This window comes from Saccopteryx bilineata, chromosome 5, assembly GCF_036850765.1.
Source record: "Saccopteryx bilineata isolate mSacBil1 chromosome 5, mSacBil1_pri_phased_curated, whole genome shotgun sequence".
Taxonomy (NCBI): Eukaryota; Metazoa; Chordata; class Mammalia; order Chiroptera; family Emballonuridae; genus Saccopteryx; species Saccopteryx bilineata.
In genome coordinates, this window is record NC_089494.1 from 20,497,711 (window position 1) to 20,520,796 (window position 23,086).

Consider the following 23,086-nt stretch of genomic DNA (forward strand, 5'->3'; position numbering starts at 1 on the left):
AATGGAGCCTTGGCTGTGGGAGGGGAAGAGAGAGACAGAGAGGAAGGAGAGGGAGAGGGATGGAGAAGCAGATGGACGCTTCTCCTGTGTGCCCTGGCCGGGAGTCAAACCCAGGACTCCTGCACACCAGGCCAACGCTCTACCACTGAGCCAACCAGCCAGGGCCTGTACCACATTTTTATCCACTCATCTACTAATGGACACTTGGGTTAATCTTAGATTAGGCAAAGAGTGGTATAAAAAACACCATGAAACATACCAAAATATGCATAAAATATTAAATTGTTAAACTGGACTTGAAATCAAATGTGTTTTTGCCTCAGAAGACAGCATAAGAAAGTGAAAAGATAAACCACAGTCTGGGAAAAAACTTCAAAATCCTGTATCTCATAAAGAACTTGTATCCAGAATATATGAAGAACTTTTATAATTCAGTAATAAGAAAGCAACCCAATTAAAAAATGGGGAATGGATTTGAGTAGATACTTCATTCAAAGAGTATACATATATGATGGCTAGTAAGCACAACAGAAGATGCTCAACACCATTGGTCCCTCAGGACATGTAAATGAGAACCTCAGTGAGACACAAGTCACATCCAGAGGGACTGTAACCAGTAAGTCAGACAGTAAATGTGTAGAGGAGTCCGCATGCATTTCCCTGTAGGAATGTAAAACTGTGGAGACAGTTTGAAAAACAGTTTGGCAGTTTTCTAAAACGCTGCGCACAGAGTTACCGTATGACTCTGCAGTCCTACTCTTAATCCAAGAGAAATCAAAATGTATGTTCATAATTACCTCAAAATGGAAACAATCCAGATGTTCATCAGCTGGTGAATGGATAAATAAAATATGGTGTATCTGAACAATGGAGTATATGTACTATTCCACAATAAAAAGTAACTGTTGGCCCATGTTACAGCATGGATGAATCTCAAAAACATTATTCTAAGAAACCAGACATAAAAGACCACATATTGTGTGATTCCATTTATGTGAAATGTTCCAAATAGGCAAACCTACAGAAACAGAAAGTAAATGAGTTTTTGCCAAGGCCATGGATTTGGCTGCTAATGGGCATCAGTGAACTTTTTGGGATGATGGAAATGTTCTAAAATTGGATTGTGTTGATGGTTGCACAATTCTGTGTGTGTGTGTGTGTGTGTGTGTTTTCTTTTAAAGAATTATTAAATTGTACACATAAAGTAGAATTTTATGGCAAGTAAATTTTATTTCAGCCAGCCTTTTTATAAAACAAGAAATGTAAATTTAAATTTAAAATATATGTCAGGAGCAACATGCTGGAACAAGGGATCAGAGAAAGGTTAGCAAAATGGTATATGATTGTCATCTGTCTGTTTCCTGCAGTTCACAACTCTTGGATGAGAGAGCATGGAGGATCTATTGTCAATATCATTATACTTGTTAAAAGTGGATTTCCAGGATTTGCGTAAGCATTTTTATATATTTTTTCTTGCCAATCACTGTCATAGCGATTAGTAAAAGTTTTTTGTACACATGCCAGAAAGACTGTTTGGAAACCTGGAGGCTCAGGGGTATATTCTCATAAAGTGGTTTATATAGCGAGAAAGCAGTGACAGTTTCTTCTTCAAGAGATTGGCTGCAGTATTTGAATTTTCAGTGGTTACCTCATATACACCAAGATCATTATCTTTTCATAAGTTGTGATCTCAATACTTAGCACTCCCCTATTTCAACTTTAAAAATATCCTTCCAAAACATTCCCATTAATATTATGGTTGTAAGATTTACCAACAAAGGAAAAACATATAGCATGCCTCAATGAAAACTTTTAGATTATTAATGTGTTAATTAACATATAGTGTGGGGCATGCTTATTCTAAATATTTTTATGTGACATTCACATTTAATAAACGTCTTGCATTATTTCAATAACCCTAATCCGGCTATTACTAAACTTCTCATTATTGTTTGGAGACATCACTTTTTTGTTGAAGTGTCGAAATGAAACTAGCCTATATTAATTTAGATTTGAAAACCATGAATAGTCCTATTTAATTGTAGATATAACTTCTAAATTGTTGCTCCATAATGAAATTTGACTTATTTAACTTTATTTTGAGAAATTTTACATTGCAAACTGATTTTTTTTAAAAAGGAAATCAATAAACAAATTTAGCCTATTGGCTTGATAGCTCTTTCATAGTTGTCTAAATGGCCATCCAAAAAGAACAGGTAGAAAAACAATATGCCAGGAAGCTATTTGAAAACCATAAGTTTAGCAGTTTAGTCTGGTCTTTAAAAAATTAGTTTTCCCAATTTTTTACGAGCTTTGATTCCTTTACATGCTGTTATGCTTGCATATATATTTTTTGTATGCATATATATAACTGTTTGTATGCATATATACTGCTCACAAAAATTAGGAGATATCTTATCGCTTCATATTCATTTTGAAGTATCCCCTAATTTCTGTGAACAGTATATATATAACTGTATGCATATATATACCTGTATGTAGGTTAGTTTCATTTCCACACCTTAACAAAAAAGATGTCTCTAAACAATAATCAGTTTTGTAATAGCCAGATTAGGGTTATTGGAAATAATGCAAGATATTTATTAAGTGTGAATACACATAAAAATAATTTAGCATAAGCATGCCCCATGCAATATGTTGGACACATTTATAATACAAACGTTTTTTTAAGGTTATTTCAGAAATAACCTGTTAACTTTTTCAGGTAGTGATCTTAATTCCTTTTTTTTTCTTATAAATTTTTATTAATTTTAATGGGGTGGCATCAATAAACCAGGGTACATATGTTTAAAGAAAACATGTCCAGGTTATCTTGTCATTCAGTTATGTAGCATACCCATCACCCAAAGTCAGATTGTCCTCCGTCACCCTCTATCTAGTTTTCTTTGTGCCCCTCCCCCTCCCCTTCTCCTTTCCATCTCTCTCTCCTCCCCCCCAACCACCACACTCTTGTCCATGTCTCTTATTCTCATTTTTATGTCCCACCTATGTATGGAATCATGCAGTTCTTGTTTTTTTCTGATTTACTTATTTCACTCCATATAATGTTATCAAGATCCAACCATTTTGTTGTAAATGATCCGATGTGATCATTTCTTATGGCTGAGTAGTATTCCATAGTGTATCTGTAACACATCTTCTTTATCCAGTCATCTATTGAAGGGCTTTTTGGTTGTTTCCATGTCTTGGCCACTGTGAACAATGCTGCAGTGAACATGGGGCTACATGTGTCTTTACGTATTAATGTTTCTGAGTTTTGGGGGTATATACCCAGTAGAGGGATTGCTGGGCCATAAGGTAGTTCTATTTTCAGTTTTTTGAGGAACCACCATACTTTCTTCCGTAATGGTTGTACTACTTTACATTCCCACCAACAGTGAATGAGGGTTCCTTTTTCTCCACAGCCTCTCCAGCATTTGCTATTACCTGTCTTGTTGATAATAGCTAATCTAACAGGTATGAGGTGGTATCTCATTGTAGTCTTGATTTAAATTTCTCTAATAACTAATGAAGATGAGCATCTTTTCATATATCTGTTGGCCATTTGTATCTCTTCCTGGGAGAAGTGTCTGTTCATGTCCTCTTCCCATTTTTTTATTAGATTGTTTGTTTGTTTGTTGTTGAGTTTTATGAGTTCTTTATATAGTTTGGATATTAGGACCTTATCTGAGCTGTTGTTTGAAAATATCATTTCCCATTTAGTTGGCTGTCTGTTTTTTGTTTTCAGTTTCTCTTGCTGAGCAAAAACTTCTTAGTCTGATGTAGTCCCATTCATTTATCTTTGCCTTCACTTCTCTTGCCTTTGGAGTCAAATTCATAAAATGCTCTTTCAATCCAAGGTGCATGAGTTTAGTACCTATATCTTTTTTATGTACTTTATTGTTTCAGGTCTTATATTTAGGTCTTTGATCCATTTTGAATTAATTTTAGTACACGGGGACAAACTAGTTGAGTTTCATTCTATTGCATGTGGCTCTCCAGTTTTCCTAGCACCATTTGTTGAAGAGGCTTTCCTTTCTCCATTGTGTGTTGTTGGCCCCTTTATCGAAAATTATTTGACTATATATATGTGGTTTTATTTCTGGGTTTTCTATTCTGTTCCATTGGTCTGAGTGTCTATTTTTCTGCCAATACCATGCTGTTTTGCTTGTCGTGGCCCTATAATATAGTTTGAAGTCAGGTATTTTAATGCCCCCAGCTTCATTCCTTTTCCTTAGGATTGCTTTGGCTATTCGGGGTTTTTTATAGTTCCATATAAATCTGATGATTTTTTGTTCCATTTCTTTAAAAAATGTCATTGGAATTTTGATGGGAATTGCGTTAAATTTGTATATTGCTTTGGATAATATGGCCATTTTGATTATATTTATTCTTCCTATCCAAGAACAAGGAATATTTTTCCATCTCATTGTATCTTTTTCGATTTCCCTTAACAATGCTTTGTAGTTTTCGTTATATAGGTTTTTTACATTCTTTGTTATATTTATTCCTAGGTATTTTATTTTTTTTGTTGCAATCATGAAAGGGATTATTTTTTTGAGTTCGTTTTCTAATGTTTCATTGTTGGCATATAGAAAGGCTATTGACTTCTGTATGTTAATTTTGTATCCTGCAACATTACTGTATTGGTTTGTTGTTTCTAGTAATCTTTTTGTGGATTCTTTGGGGTTTTCGATGTATAGGATCATATCATCTGCAAAAAGTGATACCTTTACTTCTTCTTTTCCGATATGAATGCCATTTATTTCTTTCTGTTGTCTGATTGCTCTGGCTAGAACTTCTAGCACCATGTTAAATAAGAGTGGAGAGAGTGGACAACCCTGTCTTGTTCCTGATTTAAGGGGAAAAGTCCTCAGTTTTATGCCATTTAATATGATGTTAGTTATTGGTTTATCACATATGGCCTTTATCATGTTGAGATATTTTCCTTCTATAACCATTTTGTTGAGTGTCTTAAACATAAAGTTGTGTTGTATTTTATTGAATGCCTTTTCTGCATCTATGGATAAGATCATGTGGTTTTTGTTCTTTGTTTTGTTGATATGGTGTATTACATTAACCATTTTACGTATGTTGAACCATCCATGAGATTCTGGGATGAATCCCACTTGATCATGATGTATTATTTTTTTAATATGTTCTTGTATTCGATTTGCTAGTATTTTTTTTTTTCTGTATTTTTCTGAAGCCGGAAATGGGGAGAGACAGTCAGACAGACTCCCGCATACGCCCGTCCGGGATCCAACCGGTACGCCCACCAGGGGGCGATGCTCTGCCCCTCTGGGGCATCGCTCTGTTTCAACCAGAGCCACTCTAGCGCCTGGGGCAGAGGCCGAGGAGCCATCCCCAGTGCCCGGGCCATCTTTGCTCCAGTGGAGCCTCGGCTGTGGGAGGGGAAGAGAGAGACAGAAAGGAAGGAGAGGGGGAGAGGTGGAGAAGCAGATGGGCTCTTGTCCCGTGTGCCCTGGCTGGGAATTGAACCCGGGACTTCTGCACACCAGGCCGACGCTCTACCATTGAGCCAACCGTCCAGGGCCGATGTGCTAGTATTTTGTTTAGTATTTTAGCATCAGTATTCATTAGAGATATTGGTCTGTAGTTTTCTTTTTCTTTTCTTGCCAGGTTTTGGTATGAGGGTTATGTTGGCCTCATAAAATGTGTTTGGAAGTATTGCTTCTTCTTCAATTTTTTGGAAGACTTTGAGTAGAATAGGAACCAAGTCTTCTTTGAATGTTTGATAGAATTCACTAGTATAACCGCCTAAGCCTGGACTTTTATTTTGGGGGAGGTTTTTAATAGTTTTTTCTATTTCCTCCCTGCCAATTGGTCTGTTTAGGCTTTCTGCTTCTTCATGACTCAGTCTAGGAAGGTTGTATTTTCTAGGAATTTATCCATTTCTTCTAGATTGTTGAATTTGGTGGCATATAATTTTTTGCAGTATTCTATAATAATTCTTTGTATATCTATGATTTCTGTGGTGATTTCTCCTCTTTCATTTTGGATTTTGTTTATATGAGTCCTTTCTCTTTTTTCCTTGGTAAGTTCTGCCAAGGGTTTGTCAATTTTGTTGATCTTTTCAAAGAACCGGCTCCTTGTTCTATTAATTTTTTCTATAGTTTTTCTGTTCTCTATTTCATTTATTTCTGCTCTGATTTTTATTATTTCCTTTCTTTGGCTGGTTTTGGGTTGTCTTTGTTCTTCTCTTTCTAGTTTCTTTTTTTTCTTTTTTTGTATTTTTCTGAAGCTGGAAACAGGGAGAGACAGTCAGACAGACTCCCGCATGCGCCCAACTGGGATCCACCCGGCACGCCCACCAGGGGGCGACGCTCTGCCCACCAGGGGGCAATGCTCTGCCCATCCGGGCGTCGCTATGTTGCGACCAGAGCCACTCTAGCACCTGAGGCAGAGGCCACAGAACCATCCCCAGCGCCCGGGCCATCTTTGCTCCAATGGAGCCTTGGCTGCAGGAGGGGAAGAGAGAGACAGAGAAGAAGGAGAGGGGGAGGGGTGGAGAAGCAGATGGACGCTTCTCCTGTGTGCCCTGGCCAGGAATAGAACCCGGGACTTCTGCACGCCAGGCCGACGCTCTACCACTGAGCCAACCGGCCAGGGCCTTTTTCTAGTTTCTTAAGGTGTGAAGTTAAGTGGTTTACTTGGGCTCTCTCTTGTTTGTTCGTATAAGCCTGAAGTGATATGAACTTCCCTCTTTTTACTGCTTTTGCTGCATCCCATAGATTCTGATATGTCGTATTGTCATTTTCATTTGTCTATATATATCTTTTGATCTCTGCGCTTATTTCTTCTTTGACCCATTCATTTTTTTAAAGTATGTTGTTTAGTTTCCACATTTTTGTGGGGTTTCCTCTCTCTTTTTTGCAGTTGAATTCTAGTTTCAAGGCTTTATAATCAGAAAATATGCTTGGTACAATTTAGATTTTTCTGAATTTGCTGATGTTATTTTTGTGGCCCAACATATGGTCAATTCTTGAGAATGTTCCATGTACACTAGAGAAAAATGTATACTCTGTTGCTTTGGGATGAAATGTCCTGTAGATGTCTATCATATCCAGTTGCTCTAGTGTTTCATTTAAGGCCAATATATCTTTATTGATTTTCTGTTTGGATGAACGATCTAGAGCCATCAGCGGTGTATTGAGGTCTCCAAGTATTATTGTGTTTTTGTTAGTTTTTGTTTTTAGGCCAATAAGTAGCTATCTTATATATTTTGGTGCTCCTTGGTTTGGTGCATATATATAAGGTCTACTGGAAAGTTCTGTCCGTTTTTGGAATAAATCAAAATACAAATTTTTCTTACCATCAATAAACTTTATTAAATAATGTAATTGCCATTATTATTAATGATTTCTTGCCAGCGTGAGGGCAATTTGTATATCCCATTTTTGGGATATACAAAATATGTTTTATCTTTTGATGAGAAAAATTGAACCAGTGCTTGTTTGATATCTTCTTCATTTTTGAATTTTTTGTTCTTCAAAATATTTTGTAAGGACAAAAAAAATGATAGTCGGAGGGTGCTAAGTCCGAGGAATATGGTAGATGTGACAGACATGCTTCTGTAGCATTTCTTCTTTGTTGAAATTTGTAAAAATTACAGTGGCGTAAATGAACTTTATCAGTAGCCATGGGCACACTATCGCTTCACACATAAGACTAACGTGAATCAACTTTGTTTTAATTTGCTGCGTCAGTATGTAATACATTAAGTGATAAAAATAGAGAGGCACACATGCACCAAATAAACATGTGCTTACATGTCGAAACTTGTTGTGATAGAAACGGACAGAACTTTCTGGTAGACCTTAAGAATTGTTATGTTTCTTGATTCAGTGTCCCCTTAATCATTATGAAATGACCATTTTTGTCTCTGAGTACTTTTGCTGTCTTGTAGTCAGCATTATTAGATATAAGTATTGCTACACCTGCTATTTTTTGGATGTTTTTTGCTTGGAGTATTGTTTTCTAGCCTTTCACTTTGAATTTGTTTTTATCCTTGTTGCTTAGATGTGTTTCTTGTAGGCAGCATATAGTTGGATTTTCTTTTTTAATCCATTCTGCTACTCTGTGTCTTTTTATTGGTGAGTTTAATCCATTTACATTTAGTGTAATTATTGACACTTGTGGGTTCCCTATTGCCATTTTATAAATTTCTTTGTTTTTTATTTATTTTTTTTTTTTTTCTGAAGTTGGAAACAGGGAGTTCAGTCAGACAGACTCCCGCATGCGCCCGACCAGGATCCACCTGGCACACCCACCAGGGGGCAATGCTCTGCCCATCTGGGGCATCTCTCTGTTGCGACCAGAGCCATTCTAGAGCCTGAGGCAGAGGCCACAGAGCCATCCTCAGTGCCCGGGCCAACTTTGCTCCAATGGAGCCTTGGCTGTGGGAGGGGAAGTGAGAGACAGAGAGGAAGGAGAGGGGAAGGGGTGGAGAAGCAGATGGGCGCTTTTCCTGTGTGCCCTGGCCAGTAATCGAACCCAGGACTTCTGCACGCCAGGCCAACGCTCTACCACTGAGCCAACCAGCCAGGGCTAAATTTCTTTCTGTTAGTTTTCTATCTTGATTTATTCTCCTCTTTTGTTTTTCTATCATTTGTTTTTGTTTGATTGTATTTCGTACTTCTTTCCTCTGTTGCTACCTTTTTTAAGTCATGTGCTTCTGTAGTGGTTTGTTCAATGGTGGTTACCATTAAGTAATGAAAAGGGTACCTACCATGTTCATTGTAGTACACTATCTTATGAGTGCTTCTGCACTCCATCGTCCTTTGCTACTATTAATCTCCATCCTCTTCCCTTTTTTTTTTTGTTTTTGTTGTCACAGTTTAAATTTGGTTTTATTGTGTCCTTGGTGGAGCTTTTACTTGCGGGTTTGATTTGTTTTGTTCTTTGTATCTGGTTGGAAAACCCCCTTTAGTATTTCCTGGATTGGGAGTTTTCTGATGATAAATTCCCTCATCTTTTCTGTATCTGTGAATGTTTTTATTTCTCCTTCGTATTTGAAGGATGGCTTTGATGGGTATAGTATTCTTGGCTGAAAGTTCCTCTCTTTCAGGAGTTTAAATATTTGGGTCCACTCTGTTCTAGCTTGTAGAGTTTCTGTTGAGAAATCTGATGATAATGTAATGGGCCTTCCTTTATATGTTGTATTCTTCTTTTCCCTGGCTGCCTTGAGAATTTTTTCTTTGTCATTGGTTTGTGCCAATTTCATTATGATATGCCTTGGAGTAGGTTTGTTAGGGTTAAGAAAACTCGGTGTTCTGTTTGCTTTTTGAATTTGAGGCTTTAGTTCTTTCCACAGGCTTGGAAAGTTCTTGTCTATTATTTGTTTGAATATGTTCTCCATTCCATTTTCTTTCTCTTCTCCCTCTGATATACCTATTATTCTTATGTTAGTCATTTTGATGGAGTCAGACAATTCCTGTAGGGCTTTCTCATTTTTAAAAAATTTTTAAGTCTCTCTCTTCTCTCTGTTGTGCCTCAAGTTGCTTGTCCTCTATGTCACTAATCCTACCTTCTATTTGACCTGTTCTAAGAGCTAAGCTTGTTACCCTGTTTTTATAGTTTCAATTTCCTTGGTAATATATTCTTTGTGTTCGTTGAGTTGTTTTCTGAGCTCCCTAAATTGCCTTTCTGTGTTTTCTTGTATATCTCTTGAGTATTTTTAGGATTGCTATTTTAAATTTCCTGTCATTTAGCTCCAAGGTTTCTAATATATTAAATTTTTTCTCCATAGATTTTTCCTCATCTATCTGTACTACATCTCTGTATTTTGTATCCATGATATTCAGTTTCCTTTTCTGTAATGGCATCTGAGGGTGGTTTTGTTGATAGCACTAATGAGAACTAATAAAGAATAAAAAGTAAAAAAAAAAATGAAAAAAAAAGAAAATGTATTATTTCCCTTTTTTTTCTTCTCTGCCCTCCTCCTTGAGAAAATATGATGAACTGTGAATTATATTGTGCTAAATGGAACAAAAACTACCAATAACGGAGGGCCTGCATTGGGGAGAAGTGATAAAGGGGCAAAAAAGTAGGTAGGGACCCACAAAATGCAAAAGAGGAAAAAATTTGGGTCAAGAATAAAGTGATTTGCTTGTAAGTGATGGTCGACTAAGAGATATAATGAGAAGGATAAGAGGGAAACAGGAAAAAGGGGGAAAAAAAGTACTACTGTATTAAGTGGATCAAAAACTAGATAGAATGGAGTGCCGGGGTTGAGGGGAATGCTAGTGAATTAAAAAGTGAAGTAAAAAGCACCCAAAATGCCACAGAGAAAAAATTTGAGTCCCAAATAAAATAATTTGTTCATGATTGAGGATTGAATGAGAGGAAAAGTGAAGGAGAAAAGAAGAAACTAATAGGGAGAAAAAAGAAAAAGGGCAAAAGGAAAAGAAGAGAAAAGAACAAAAAGAGAGAGAGAGAGTTAAGGGTTTTGGAGTGTAACCCTCATGGAGAGTAAGGAAGAAGAAAAGAAAGAAAATGGGAAATGTAACACTTATGAGTAGTGTAGTTCAAGAAGAGGAAAGTATAAAACGGGCAGAAATAAAAGGATCAGGGTGGAAGAATAAAAATAATAATAAAGACAGGAAGATGAAAGAAACAAAAAAATGGAAAAAGTTATAAAGTCTGTGTATTTTTCTTGATTTTGAGAGGTTATCTTCTTCCTTTTTCTTTCCTCTCCCTCTTCCTGGTCGGTGACTCTATACTCCAGGCTCTGCCCCTGTGGCACACTTAGGTAGAGATTTGCAATTGATGAGACTCTACGGAGATGTCATATATTAGGCTTCAATCTCGTTGGTAGTCGAGGCTTGTTAGCATTTGCAGGCTTCGACAGTGAGAGAGTCCGTTTTCCTGGAGCCTCTCTCCTAGTCTCTCCTTCCTGAATTAGCAGCCTGATGATCCAGCTATGAGGTTGCCGCTGCCGCTGCCTCTGCCTGGAGAGTAAGAGGCTCAAAGGGCTGGCAAATCCCCACTCTATCCCCACTCAGCGCAGGGCTCTGGGTAAGGCTCTGTTAGTCAGAGCCACTAGCATAACCAGGAAGGGCTGGGAGCCAGTTGCTCTCTAGGTGCCTTTCTATGAGCCTCCAAGCGTGTCCAGTATGCCTCAGTACTCTGTGGGACCACTCTCCCCAGGCTTTTTGCACTTTCTAACTCGTATTGGCTGGGAAGAAGATGCCCTAGTCGCTGCCTGCAGAACAGAAGGTCTTAAAAGCTGCCAAATCCCTCTTTTTAACATATAGCCCTGAGTATGAAAGCTCTGCCAATCAGAAGTTGCCCCCACCCCTACGTGCATAGCAAGAGACACTAAAAGATATCACGCCTCTTGTCTTAGATCGCTGAACTGAGAGAGATCTTGTCAGTTAGAGCCTCATAGGTCAGTTGGGAGGTGAGCAGACTGTGCGTTATGCTAATTTCAACGATTGGATCTGCAGATCTGCTTCAGAGACAGGCTGCAAACTGCTTGCGTGCCCCTCCCCCTAACGCTTTCGTATCTTTTTCTTCCCGGAGATGTTAGCTTGAATGGCTGGGCGAGGCGCCTGCCCACCCAGAGAAGTTCGGGGCGTAGGGAAGTTCGCTTTCTTGCACTCCCCGCGCGCTGCTGTTTAGGGTGCAGGGACCACACAAGACTCTGGTCGCAGCCCACGCAAAGGCCTCTGACCCTGCCCCTCTGTCCAGGAACACAGGCACCCACTCCCGGGGCGCTAGGAGGAACCTCTCGCACACTATCTGCGCTCGCGGGCCAGGATATCAGGGCTAATGGCGGCTGCTGCTCGCCCGTCCGTCTTTGCCAGGTCCGGCCCGGGCGTTAGCTCGAGTTGGCTGAAGTTGCCGCAGGCACACTCTTTCCATGGTTTGGACGTCTGTGCCACAGCCTGGCTCCCTCCACACCCTTAGCCCTCTATCTCAGTTCCAAGTGAAAGCAGCCCTTGCTCAGGTTAGTGAGGAAGGCGGAGTGTTCCTTTCTTCGTCTTATTTCCTTCAGGGTTGATTATATATTTAGTCAATTTTTCGCTTGATCATACCTTTGTTTTCAGTGTGTGGGACTTCCAGACGCTCCAAGGATAGATTTTTCTGTCTGTGGTTGAAGAACTTGTTGAAATTTTGGGGAGATTTATCGGTAGCACTCCTCATGGTGCCATTTCTCTGACGTCACCAATTCCTTTTTAGTTATTACGTAATTTGTAATTTGTATGTTGATATTTTGTGGAGTGTCAATACTCTCTTTACAACCATGATTTTAGCAACCACTATTGATCTTTACCTGAATCATTATTACTTGGCTGAAGTGAAAGTCTTGGTTTCTCTGATTTCATAATTACTTCTATATTTATATACTGATATTCTTCAATAAAAAGACTTTTTGCTACAACCACTCCTTTTTTTTCCTCTATTTATGGAAATATTTCCGATAACATCATCATTAGTATTAAACTATTTAATATACCATCATGGATTTATGGATTTTTTTTTCAAACTCATTGTTTCAAATGTATACATTGTCTCAAGTTAAATAGAGATCTGTATTGTTCCTATAGATTGCTATTACAAATAATCTGCAGTAAACAACATTGTACATAATCTGTTTCATATTTGTGGAGGTATATTTTCAGGGACCAACCTAAATATTTGAATCTCTTTCTGGAAACCTATTGCAATTTATTTAAATTTTGATATGTCTAAAAATTCTATTGAAACTATCTGCAGCTTATCTGTGAATTTTATATGCATTATTATCTAAAATTGATTTTTAAAAAAGCAACTATATATGTAACCCTACAATCACCAGTTTGTTTTTCTCCATAATAAAATGTCCTTCAAAAAATCCTCATAGGTTCATGTGAAGTGGGGGAATTCATACGGGCCTTCACAACATGAGATTTGTTTCACGTCCAGAAAGCTGTGGTTTGGCTTTAATGTGGGAGGACCCAGTTCCTTCTCATTATTCAGACAGAGACTCAAAAAGACAGAACTTCATGATAAGAATGTTCTTGTGGGGCTCTGACAGATGATTGGCATACCTGTCAGTTTAGTTGATAAGAGGCATAGTTGACAAAAGCTAATTATACTGTTGTGTTTTTTAAAGGCATAGTGCAGCTGCCAGGGAAGGTGTTTACAGCCTCACCAAAACCTTAGCTTTGGAATGGGCCAGCAGTGGAATAAGGATCAACTGTGTTGCCCCTGTAAGTAAATGTTGTGTATGAACCAATTGTGTTCTTCTGATTCCATTTCTGCCGTTGATAGAGGAATTGTCCCTATGCATATATACTAGAAAAGATTGGCTTCTGAAAGTAGATCAGAAGAAGCATTTATTGATTTACAAGTATTTATTCTGTGACTTGATTGTTAAAGTTAAATTAAGCCAGTGATTCTCAATCCTGGCTGTATATTAAAAATATCTGTGAAATATATTTGAAATAGTGATGTATAAGTTTAGCTTCAAACTATAAAATCCAGGCATCAATATTTGTAAAAGCCACACAGAAAATTCAAATGCAGAGTAAAGATTGAAAATCAGTGCTTTAAAGAGTAAATTCTTCTGGCCTGACCAGGCAGTGGTGCAGTGGCTAGAGTTTCAGACTGGAATGCAGAGGACCCAGGTTCAAAACCCTGAAGTCACCAGCTTGAGAGTGGGCTCATCTGGCTTGAGCACAAGCTCACCAGCTTGAGTGCGGGTTTGCTGGCTTGTGCGTGGGATCGTAGACATGACCTCATGGTCGGTGGCTTGAGCCCTAAGGTCTCTGGCTTGAAGCCCAACGTTGTTGGCTTGAGGCCAAGGTCACTGCCTTGAGCAAGGTGTCACTCGCTCTGCTGTAGCCCCTGCACATATGAGAAAGTATTCAATGAACAACTAAGGTGCCACACCAAATAATTGATACTTCTCATCTGTCTCCCTTCCTATCTGTCTTTCCTATCTGTCACTCTGTCTCTGTGAAATAAATAAATAAATAAATAAATAAATAAATAAATAAATAAATAAATAAATAAGTTTTTCCAGATTATTATTTTATTTCTTGTTTTATCATGAATCCTTTATTAGGAGTGAGAGAAACTTAAAAATCAAACTTTTAGGAAAAAACTCCTAGTTAGACATCAACTAGAACTCAAAAGGAAATTTCCTGAATCCTAATGTAAGTGAACAGGGGAGAAAAATCATAATGTCTTCAACTGCAAAAACTATCGCTTTAGTAAGATACAGCTTAAGCCTCCGTGAATATTACACATTGGCCATGTGCTGAGACCTTAAACGAAACATCTCAATGTGCAAAACTCGGCTCTAATGAACTTCTCTGTCATTGCTAAGATAGAAATCATTTGCAATCTGAAATTCTATATATCTGTGGAATATTATTTATAATTCCATATTTGGTTTAGAGATAATTGTTATCCATGCTACTCAGTGGGAACTAAGCGTGAACTGACTTGTTGACGTGAGTAGAAAACCTCATCTTTAACAAATTGCAGGCTCACAGCCGGAATCTTCATTTCCCTTCAGTCTTTCATGGCTGACATGGCTGTACCCATATACAAATATTCAAAGATAAATTAAGTATAGTTCCATTCTTAATTCTGATACTTTTGAATACTGGCTCCAAAAGTGCTTTTTCTGAAAACCTACGGTGGTATGTTAGTATTATAAGCACCGTACTAAAGTCATGTTTTTCCTCCTGAGATGTTTTCAAGTTTAATACTTAATAGATTTCATCCTCTTTAAATGAAAGGTTAGTAATTGTTTAATTGGAAAGTAGTATATCACCCAGTATCCTTTGGAGTAGGTAATACCACCAAATGTCATCTTCTTTTTACACCTGCTATTTCTCTCCTCCTCCCCATAACTTCTTGTGTAGTGTTGAGCCAATGACAAATAGATTTATCCTGTGTGGTACAATTTTTGAGTAGTTTATTTGGCTTTGTAAACCTGTGAAAGCTATGTAAAAGAAAGTTTTAAAGAATTAAAATTTTAGCCTGAACTGTGGTGGCACAATGAACAGCGCGTTGACCTGGAATGCCGTGGTCACCCGTTTGAGACCCAGGCTTGCCAGTTCTGGGCACCTGTGGGAGTTGATGCTTCATGCTCCTCCCTCCTTCTCTCTCTCTCTCTCTTTTTCTTTTTTTTTTCTCCTCTCTCTAAAATGAATTAATAAAATCTTTTAAAAAAAAGTTTTTTACTTTAAAATTTCAGTTTGTTTACATTGGATTCAAATGTTTCACGTCATATTTTGCTTTCGGTGAAAAGCCATGGAAATACTGCATTTCTGGAGTGTCACATAACCATAACCCAGTCTTGTGTTGTTAAAGAGAGAAGCCCAGTGGAGGATAAAATACTCTCCTGTCTCATTGTTCCCAGTTAAGAGCCTCCCTAATCTACTCATAGAATTATGCTTTCAGAAACCAAGTCTTGATGAAAAAATCCAGGGCTTCAAGGGTTAATAAGGAAGGGGGGAGGTCACAAACTGAGCATTCTGATCATCCATTTGTAGAAGTGGTTGACTGAATTTCTTTGACTATATTGAGAATAATTTACATTAGAGATGTTAACTTTCCTATTAAAGTTAAACCATGTAATTTTTGGTGTTGGTTGATAGACTGCCTTGATGTCTTTACAAGTAAAATTTAATCTTATGCGCTTTATTTTGCTCCTTTATGTTTTATATCGAAACACAGGGAACCATTTATTCGCAGACTGCTTTTGGCAACTATACTCATTTGTCAAGTGAGGTAATTGGCAAGTCTATTCAGGCCATCCCAGCTAAAAGACTTGGAGTTCCTGAGGAGGTAATGTATATTTCTAACATTGATTGGAATTACTTTATTTCATACTTTGGAACTTAGGAACATTTTGGTGTCTTTTATATATAGTGGGGTTGGCTGATAGAGGTGATTGCTCCCACTGCCACCAAACTGGTTCCCTGGGCTTTCTGGCTCTTGGGGAATATCCTGCTTGGGCTTTGAATATGCGCAGCAGTCTTTATTCAGGATCAAGTGCAGTGTGAATTAAGGACAGCATGCTTTCATTGTTTTGTTGTACTTTTCAGCTGCCTTATTTTATCACATGCCATTGTTGGTCTATAGGACCTTCATGAAGTAAGCCAGGCAATTATGGCATTAGGTCATTCCAGACACAACTTCTGTAGGGTGTCCAGATTTAAGTATGGAAAAAAATCAATGGCTATCTTAAATGTTAGCTGTATCGGTCTTAAAATCTATTTTTAAAACAATGAATATCTTTCCCACAATAATAATAAAAACTAAAATACCTGGAGTAAAGTTAGTTGTAAATGAAAAATGTTTTCTTACTGAAGACCAGGAGAAAACCCCTAGAGTAGAGACATACATAGCCTGTAGTTCAATGGAGAGAATCAATGTTATGAAAGTCAAGTTTCTCTAAATTAATGTCTATATTGAATACATTTTTGGAATTTAACACATTGATTACAAAGTTTGTCTAGATAGAAAAATATTTATACAAAAAACAGTAAAAAATGTTTTGAAAAAAAATAATAGGGGGTTTGGGCTTTCCGATATCAAAACATACTGTAATGTTATACTTATTTACAACATCTGGTGCTTGTACTGAAATAGATTAAAATCAGTGGAGTACAATGGACTCTTGTATCAGTACCGTGTATATACGGGAGTTGATAGGATAAAAGTAGCATTTCAAACCTATGGTGAATGAATAGACCATTTAGCAAAAGTCTTGCAGCAATGAGCTGTTCAGCTAGAGGTAAATAAGATCACTCTTTCTCATCACATATAACACAATTCTCAGCTACAGTAAAGAGCTAAATATGAAGGCAAAACTATAAAACTCTTGAAGAAAATGTGTTCCAATTCCTAGAACTATCTATCAGTATCAGTTTGACATATATCTTTGTAGGAAATTACTATACATACAAAAGATTATATTTAATGACATTTTTTTACATACACGAGATCCTACTCTATGATCCTTTTTGCAACTTGCTATTAATATGCCATTATATATTTAATTAGATCCTATTGTTGCAATTTAGGTTTTATTTACATTTTTGATATGGTAGTAATTCTGTTCTGAATGTCGTCCTGTTGCAGGACGTGACACCCGATGGAGTGATGGCTCTTGGAGAATATCCAAAAGACGCTCAGACAACTTAATAGAGGAAGGAGAATTTATTAGTTGCCGGAGGAGCACATGGAGTTAGTAGCGCCAAAGCACGAGCTCCCTGAATTAGATTTTCTTACAGGTTTTATACCTTTACAGTGTCCATGCAGGGGACTTGTGATTCCTTTGTTTAAGGCAGGGGTAGTCAACCTTTTTATACTTACCGCCCACTTTTGTATCTCTGTTAGTAGTAAAATTTCCTAACCGCCCCCTGGTTCCACAGTTATGGTGATTTATAAAGTAAGGAAGTAACTTTACTTTATAAAATTTCTAAAGCAGAGTTACAACAAGTTAAAGCATATAATAAGAATTACTTACCAAGTACTTTATGTCGGATTTTCGCTAAGTTTGGCAGAATGAATCTTTATAAAACAACTTACTATAGTTAAATCTGTCTTTTTATACTTTGGTTGCTCTGCTACCACCCACCATGAAACCTGGAATGCCCACTACTGGGCGGTAGGGACCAGGTTGACAACCACTGGTTTAAGGTTTCTCAAGACTCAAGGAGCCTGACCAGGCGGTGGCACAGTGGATAGAGCATCGGACTGGGATACAGAGGACCCAGGTTCGAGACCCCAAGGTTGCCAGCTTGAGCGCAGGCTTATCTGGTGTGAACAAAAGCTCACCAGCTTGGACCCAAGGTCGCTGGCTCGAGCAAGGGATTATTCAGTCTGCTGAAGGCCTGCAGTCAAGACAAATACGAGAAAGCAATCAATGAATAACTAAGGTCTCGCAATGAGAAACTGATGATTGATGCTTCTCATCTCTCTCCATTCCTGTCTGTCTGTCCCTGTCTGTCCCTCTCTCTGACTCTCTCTCTGGCCCTGTAAAAAAAAAAAAAGACTCAGAGAGGGGAGGGGGAGTTTCAGTGGGGTCAGCAAGCGGACCACTGGTCATACCTCCACACTGATCTTGTTTTTCTTGCTTTGTGTTGCAAGTGGCTCCAGGCAGCCATTTGGAGAACTATGAGATATAGTTAATCTATAACTGGCTGACTCAGTTATCTCTGCTGGCTCCTTTCCCTTGTAGTCTTCTGGTTTCTCCCCTCACAAGGGAGAAGGGAGGCTTGCTCCCTCCTCAGTCCAATGTAGTCATGTACTCTTATGTGACGAGATGACTTTCTAGGAGTGGAATTCTTGTACTACAAGAGATTTGCATATCAAATTATAGAACATACTGTTCAAACAAACACTTAATGAGCTATTTCAGGTGAGGTATTTGGACAGTTATTTTGAAAATTAAGAGGGGTTTTAAAGGATTTGAATTAAGGGAATGATAGGATTATAATTTTATTTGAAGAAAACATTCCCCTTGTTTATGCGAATAATACTATCTGTATTTACTGCATTAGAAATGAAAATTGAGAAATTTAAGAAAGATGTATCAATTTATTTTAAAATAATAGTAATAAAATATTACCTGTTAATATAAGTACTAATATTTTTCATGAAAAATGACATTTTTAAAAACAAATTTTTTATACATTTTACAAATCTTTTTAATAAATGGCTTATTAGAATACAGCTGGACTTTCATATCTGCCTCTATATTCCATCTCTGCACTGCATTGTTTTAGTTAAAACCTATGAAGAAAGTCTGGCTTCCTGAACGTGTACAGTTGGAAGTGGAGGAGCATTTTCATGGACCCTTCATAATTGTGGATAGAGCATTGGTTCGGGATGCTGAGGTCCCTGGTTCAAATCCCCAGGTCCCCAGCTAGAGAGTGGGCTTGCCAGCTTGGACCAGGGTCGCCAGCTTGAGTACGGGGTCTTCGACATGATCTCAGGGTTGTTGACTTGAAGGCCAAAGTCCCTGGCTTGAGCCCACTGTCACTGGATCAGAGGTCAAGGGTATTGGCTTCCTGTTACTTTCTCTCTTAAAAAAAAAAAAGTGGCAGCAGTTTTTAAAGTTTAGTCACAGTGTATATAACCTGGAACCATGTCAGTGAATATTTTGTACTTTGGTACATTAAAATCCATTGGTCCCTTTCGCAGTTTTTCTAGGTTTTTGACCTGTACATGATTTTTAATATCAGGCATCGATCTTTTGGAAAAAAAGTGGTTCACTGAGTTATGTAGATCTTCTAAGGTTAACATAGATTTTAAGTGTTGGCATACAATATTAAAAAAACACATTTGTAACTATCACCACCAATCTGTTTAGAAAAAATCTTTTAAGTATTAAAAAATTGTCAAGCTCATGGTGACAAGTACAATTTTTCCAAAATTGTGGTTTTTACCCAAAAGCTCTAATTTTATTATTGATAACAAATGCTGTCATTTGTTAATTTAATTTTTTTTTATTTACTGATTTTAGTGAGAGAGGCAGGGAGAGAGAGAGAAAGAGAAAGAGGAACATCAGTCTGTTCCTGTATATGCCCTGACTGGGGATTGAACTGGCAACCTCTGTGCTTCGACATGACACTCTTAACCAACTGAGCTATCGGGCCAGGGCTCTCACTTGTTTTTCTTTGAATTAACACCCTCACTGTGTTCATTTCTGTTTATCTTTAGATTTTTTTTTTATTAATTAGAGAGGGAGAGAGAGAGGGGGAGGAGAGAGATGAGAAGCATCAACACTTAGTTGCATCACTTTAGTTGTTCACTCATTGCTTCTCATATGTGCCTTGACCAGTGGGCTCTGTCTGAGCCAGTGACCCCTTGATTAAGCCAGTGACTTTTAGGCTTAAGGCAGGTACCTTAGGATCATGTCGATGATCCTTTGCTCAAGCCAGCAAGCCCACACTAAAGCCGTCAACCTCAGGATTTCAAACCAGAGACCTTAGCATACTGGGTCGACACTCTATCCATTGTGGTACCATTGATCAAGCTCACTGTGGTCATTTTTGAAAAATATCTGCCAAATATTAAAAATAACTGTACTTTTTTTCTTTCAAGTAAAAAAATGGTGTTTCAGTTCACAACTCAACCACACATCCTTTTCTGTGATGTAAACAACTATACTCTAGATGCATCAGAAGAGCTTAATGTGTAATTAAGAGCTTCCTATTTCATCATGCAGGATATTGAAAAGGTGTAGACTCAGTGACCGAGATTAACACAATTAATCATTTCTACTGCTTCGCCAAGGACACTCCGTAGAGAAACAGGATCTCCCCCCACGGCCTCCCATGAGTACTTGCCGGTGAAGAATACAATGTCTAGGCATATAAGGATCGCTAGGTCAGTTTTGTGTTCCTGCCATGCCTCATGCTGAGGCTCCAACAGTCTTTCCACCATTGTTTTGGCACCATTAGTACACATGTCAACAAAGTAAAAACAACAAATAAGGACTTTGTATTATTTTGAAAGTGGCTTTGACCTTGCAGATCCCCTGAAAAGGTCTTAGATACACCCAGGGTTTTGCTGATCATGCTTTAACTAATGTAGGTATTATTTTCAGAAAGTCTGGGTGTGAAAGGAAGCAGAGGTGATGGTAGCTGCCGTGAGATGCAGGATAAAGCCAGGCTTCTGCCTGGCTGTGTTCTAGCATACCTGGGTCATGTTTCCAAGATATTCTGATTGCCCCAGCTAATCACCCGTGTCCCATTTCGGGCAGAATTTTCACACTAGGCCTTGGGCCTGACTGCTTAACAGTGAGTTACCTTCTTTTAAGTGATGGACCCTGGGGTAGTCAGGAGGTTCAGAATGTAGTTGTAGTTTCAAAAGGAAATGCCTTGACCGCTCCTGGTTCCTTTCAATATCTCTCGAACAGGGAATTCAGCATATGGCAGACCCTTCAACTGGCTTGTGAGATCCTACACACTCATGTTTACAAATTAAGCAACTAAGGGCAAATGAAATTCAGTACTTTGCCTAAGGCCATGTTCAGTTCATGGTGTTGGAATTCAAACACAAGCTTAATTTAAAAACCCTTGTTATGTGATCTTTGATAAACAGAACTGAACATAAACAGGTAACTGAGCTAAAAGAGATGCTACCCACAAAGATAAAGGGTTTTTTTTCTTTACTGATTTTTAGAGAGAGGAGAGAGAGAGGGAGAGAGAAAGAAAAAAGAGGGATGGGAAGGCAGGAAACATCAACTCATAGTAGTTGCTTCACATATGTGCCTTGACCAAGTAAGCCCAGGGTTTCGAACAGGCAACCTCAGCATTCCAGGTCGACGCTTTATCCACTGCATCACCACTGATCAGGCCTCACAAAGGTAAAGTTGATGCAAGTTGCTAGTCTCTATAAGTTCTTATTGGTGGATAAAGCTCTTATGACTGGCTTTGTATTTCAAGTCCTTCTATCAAGTAGATCTCATTAAAATGAAAGCACAACCCCAAATCTATGTGATAGTGAAAGCAGTCATAAGAGGAAAATTCATAGCATTACAGGCCAATCTCAAATAAACAGTCTAACTTTACAATATGAGAACTCAAATAAGCAAAACACAGCCCAAAATGAGTAGAAGGAAGGAAATAATAAAGATCAGCAGAAATAAATGAAATGGAGTCTAAAATACTATACAAAAGATCAATGAAACCATGAGATGGTTCTTTGAAAAGATAAAGAAGATTGAAAAATCTTTAACCAGATTCATCAAGAAAAAAAGAAAGAGGACCCAAATAAATAAAATCAAAAAAGAAACGGGGAGAAGTAACAAGGGACAGCAAAGAAACACAAGGAATTTTAAGAAAACATTATGAAGCCCTGGCCGGTTGGCTCAGCGGTAGAGCGTCGGCCTAGCATGCGGAGGACCTGGGTTCGATTCCCGGCCAGGGCACACAGGAGAAGCGCCCATTTGCTTCTCCACCCCTCCGCCACACCTTCCTCTCTGTCTCTCTCTTCCCCTCCCGCAGCCAAGGCTCCATTGGAGCAAAGATGGCCCGGGCGCTGGGGTTGGCTCCTTGGCCTCTGCCTCAGGCGCTAGAGTGGCTCTGGTCGCAACATGACGACGCCCAGGATGGGCAGAGCATCGCCCCTGGTGGGCGTGCCGGGTGGATCCCGGTCGGGCGCATGCGGGAGTCTGTCTTGACTGTCTCTCCCTGTTTCCAGCTTCAGAAAAATGCAAAAAAAAAAAAAAAAAGAAATAAAAAAAAAAAAAAAAGAAAACATTATGAATACCTATATGTCAACAAATTGCAAAATCTGGACGAAATGGATACATTTCTGGAAAGATACAATTTTTCAAAACTGAATTAGTAAATCAGAGAATATGAATAGACCTATTACAAGTAGTGAAATTGAAGCAGTAATGAGGTGCTCAAAATCTGGTGTGTGTGACACTTAGCACATTGCAGGTCAGACGAGGCATGTGGAATGCGTTTTGGTAATGTCATATGGCTCGTGGCCTTTGTTTTAAACAAGTCAGTTTCATCTTAGCTGCTGGGTACAGAAGGATGGAGAGAAAAGTATGCTTGCCCTCCAGGGTCTAAGAGCCTCAAGGAGGCATAGACAGGTAAACGACCTTGACTGTAGTGCTGTGGACAGGACCAGGACGAGAGTGAGGCAAGCAAGCCAGGGACACAATTTTTTTTTTTTAACTGAGAGGAGATAGTGAGACAGATTCCTGCATGTACCCCCACTGAGATCCACCCGGAACCCTTATCTGGAACCAATGCTAAAATCAACTGAGCTATTTTTAACACCTGAGGCTGACATGCTCAACCAACTAAGCTATCCTCAGCACCCGGGGCTAATGCTCCAACCAATTGAGCCACTGGCTGCAGGATGGTAAGAGAGAGAGATGGGGGGGGGGGGGAGGCAGATGGTCGCTTCTTTTGTGTACCTTGACTGGGAATTGAACCTGGGATGTCCATACCCTGGGCCAACAGTCTATCCACTGAGCCAACTGGCCAGGACCAGTGAATACAAATTAAAAACATGTTCACTTTCAAGGTTGTGCAAGTGTAGGGTCTGCCCCGAAAGAGCACCTCCTTAAATGCTGCACCCTAAA

General features: G+C 38.7%; 1 protein-coding gene across 1 annotated transcript in view; it reads left to right on the forward strand.

The window, feature by feature from the left end:
* Positions 1-23,086, forward strand: part of PECR (peroxisomal trans-2-enoyl-CoA reductase) — a 53,476-nt gene that overhangs the window by 27,443 nt on the left and 2,947 nt on the right. Inside the window, exons 4-6 of the mRNA XM_066279426.1 lie at positions 1,368-1,449; positions 13,124-13,220; positions 15,703-15,813. Coding sequence (XP_066135523.1) covers positions 1,368-1,449; positions 13,124-13,220; positions 15,703-15,813 — 290 coding nt within the window. The remainder of the gene's footprint in view (positions 1-1,367; positions 1,450-13,123; positions 13,221-15,702; positions 15,814-23,086) is intronic.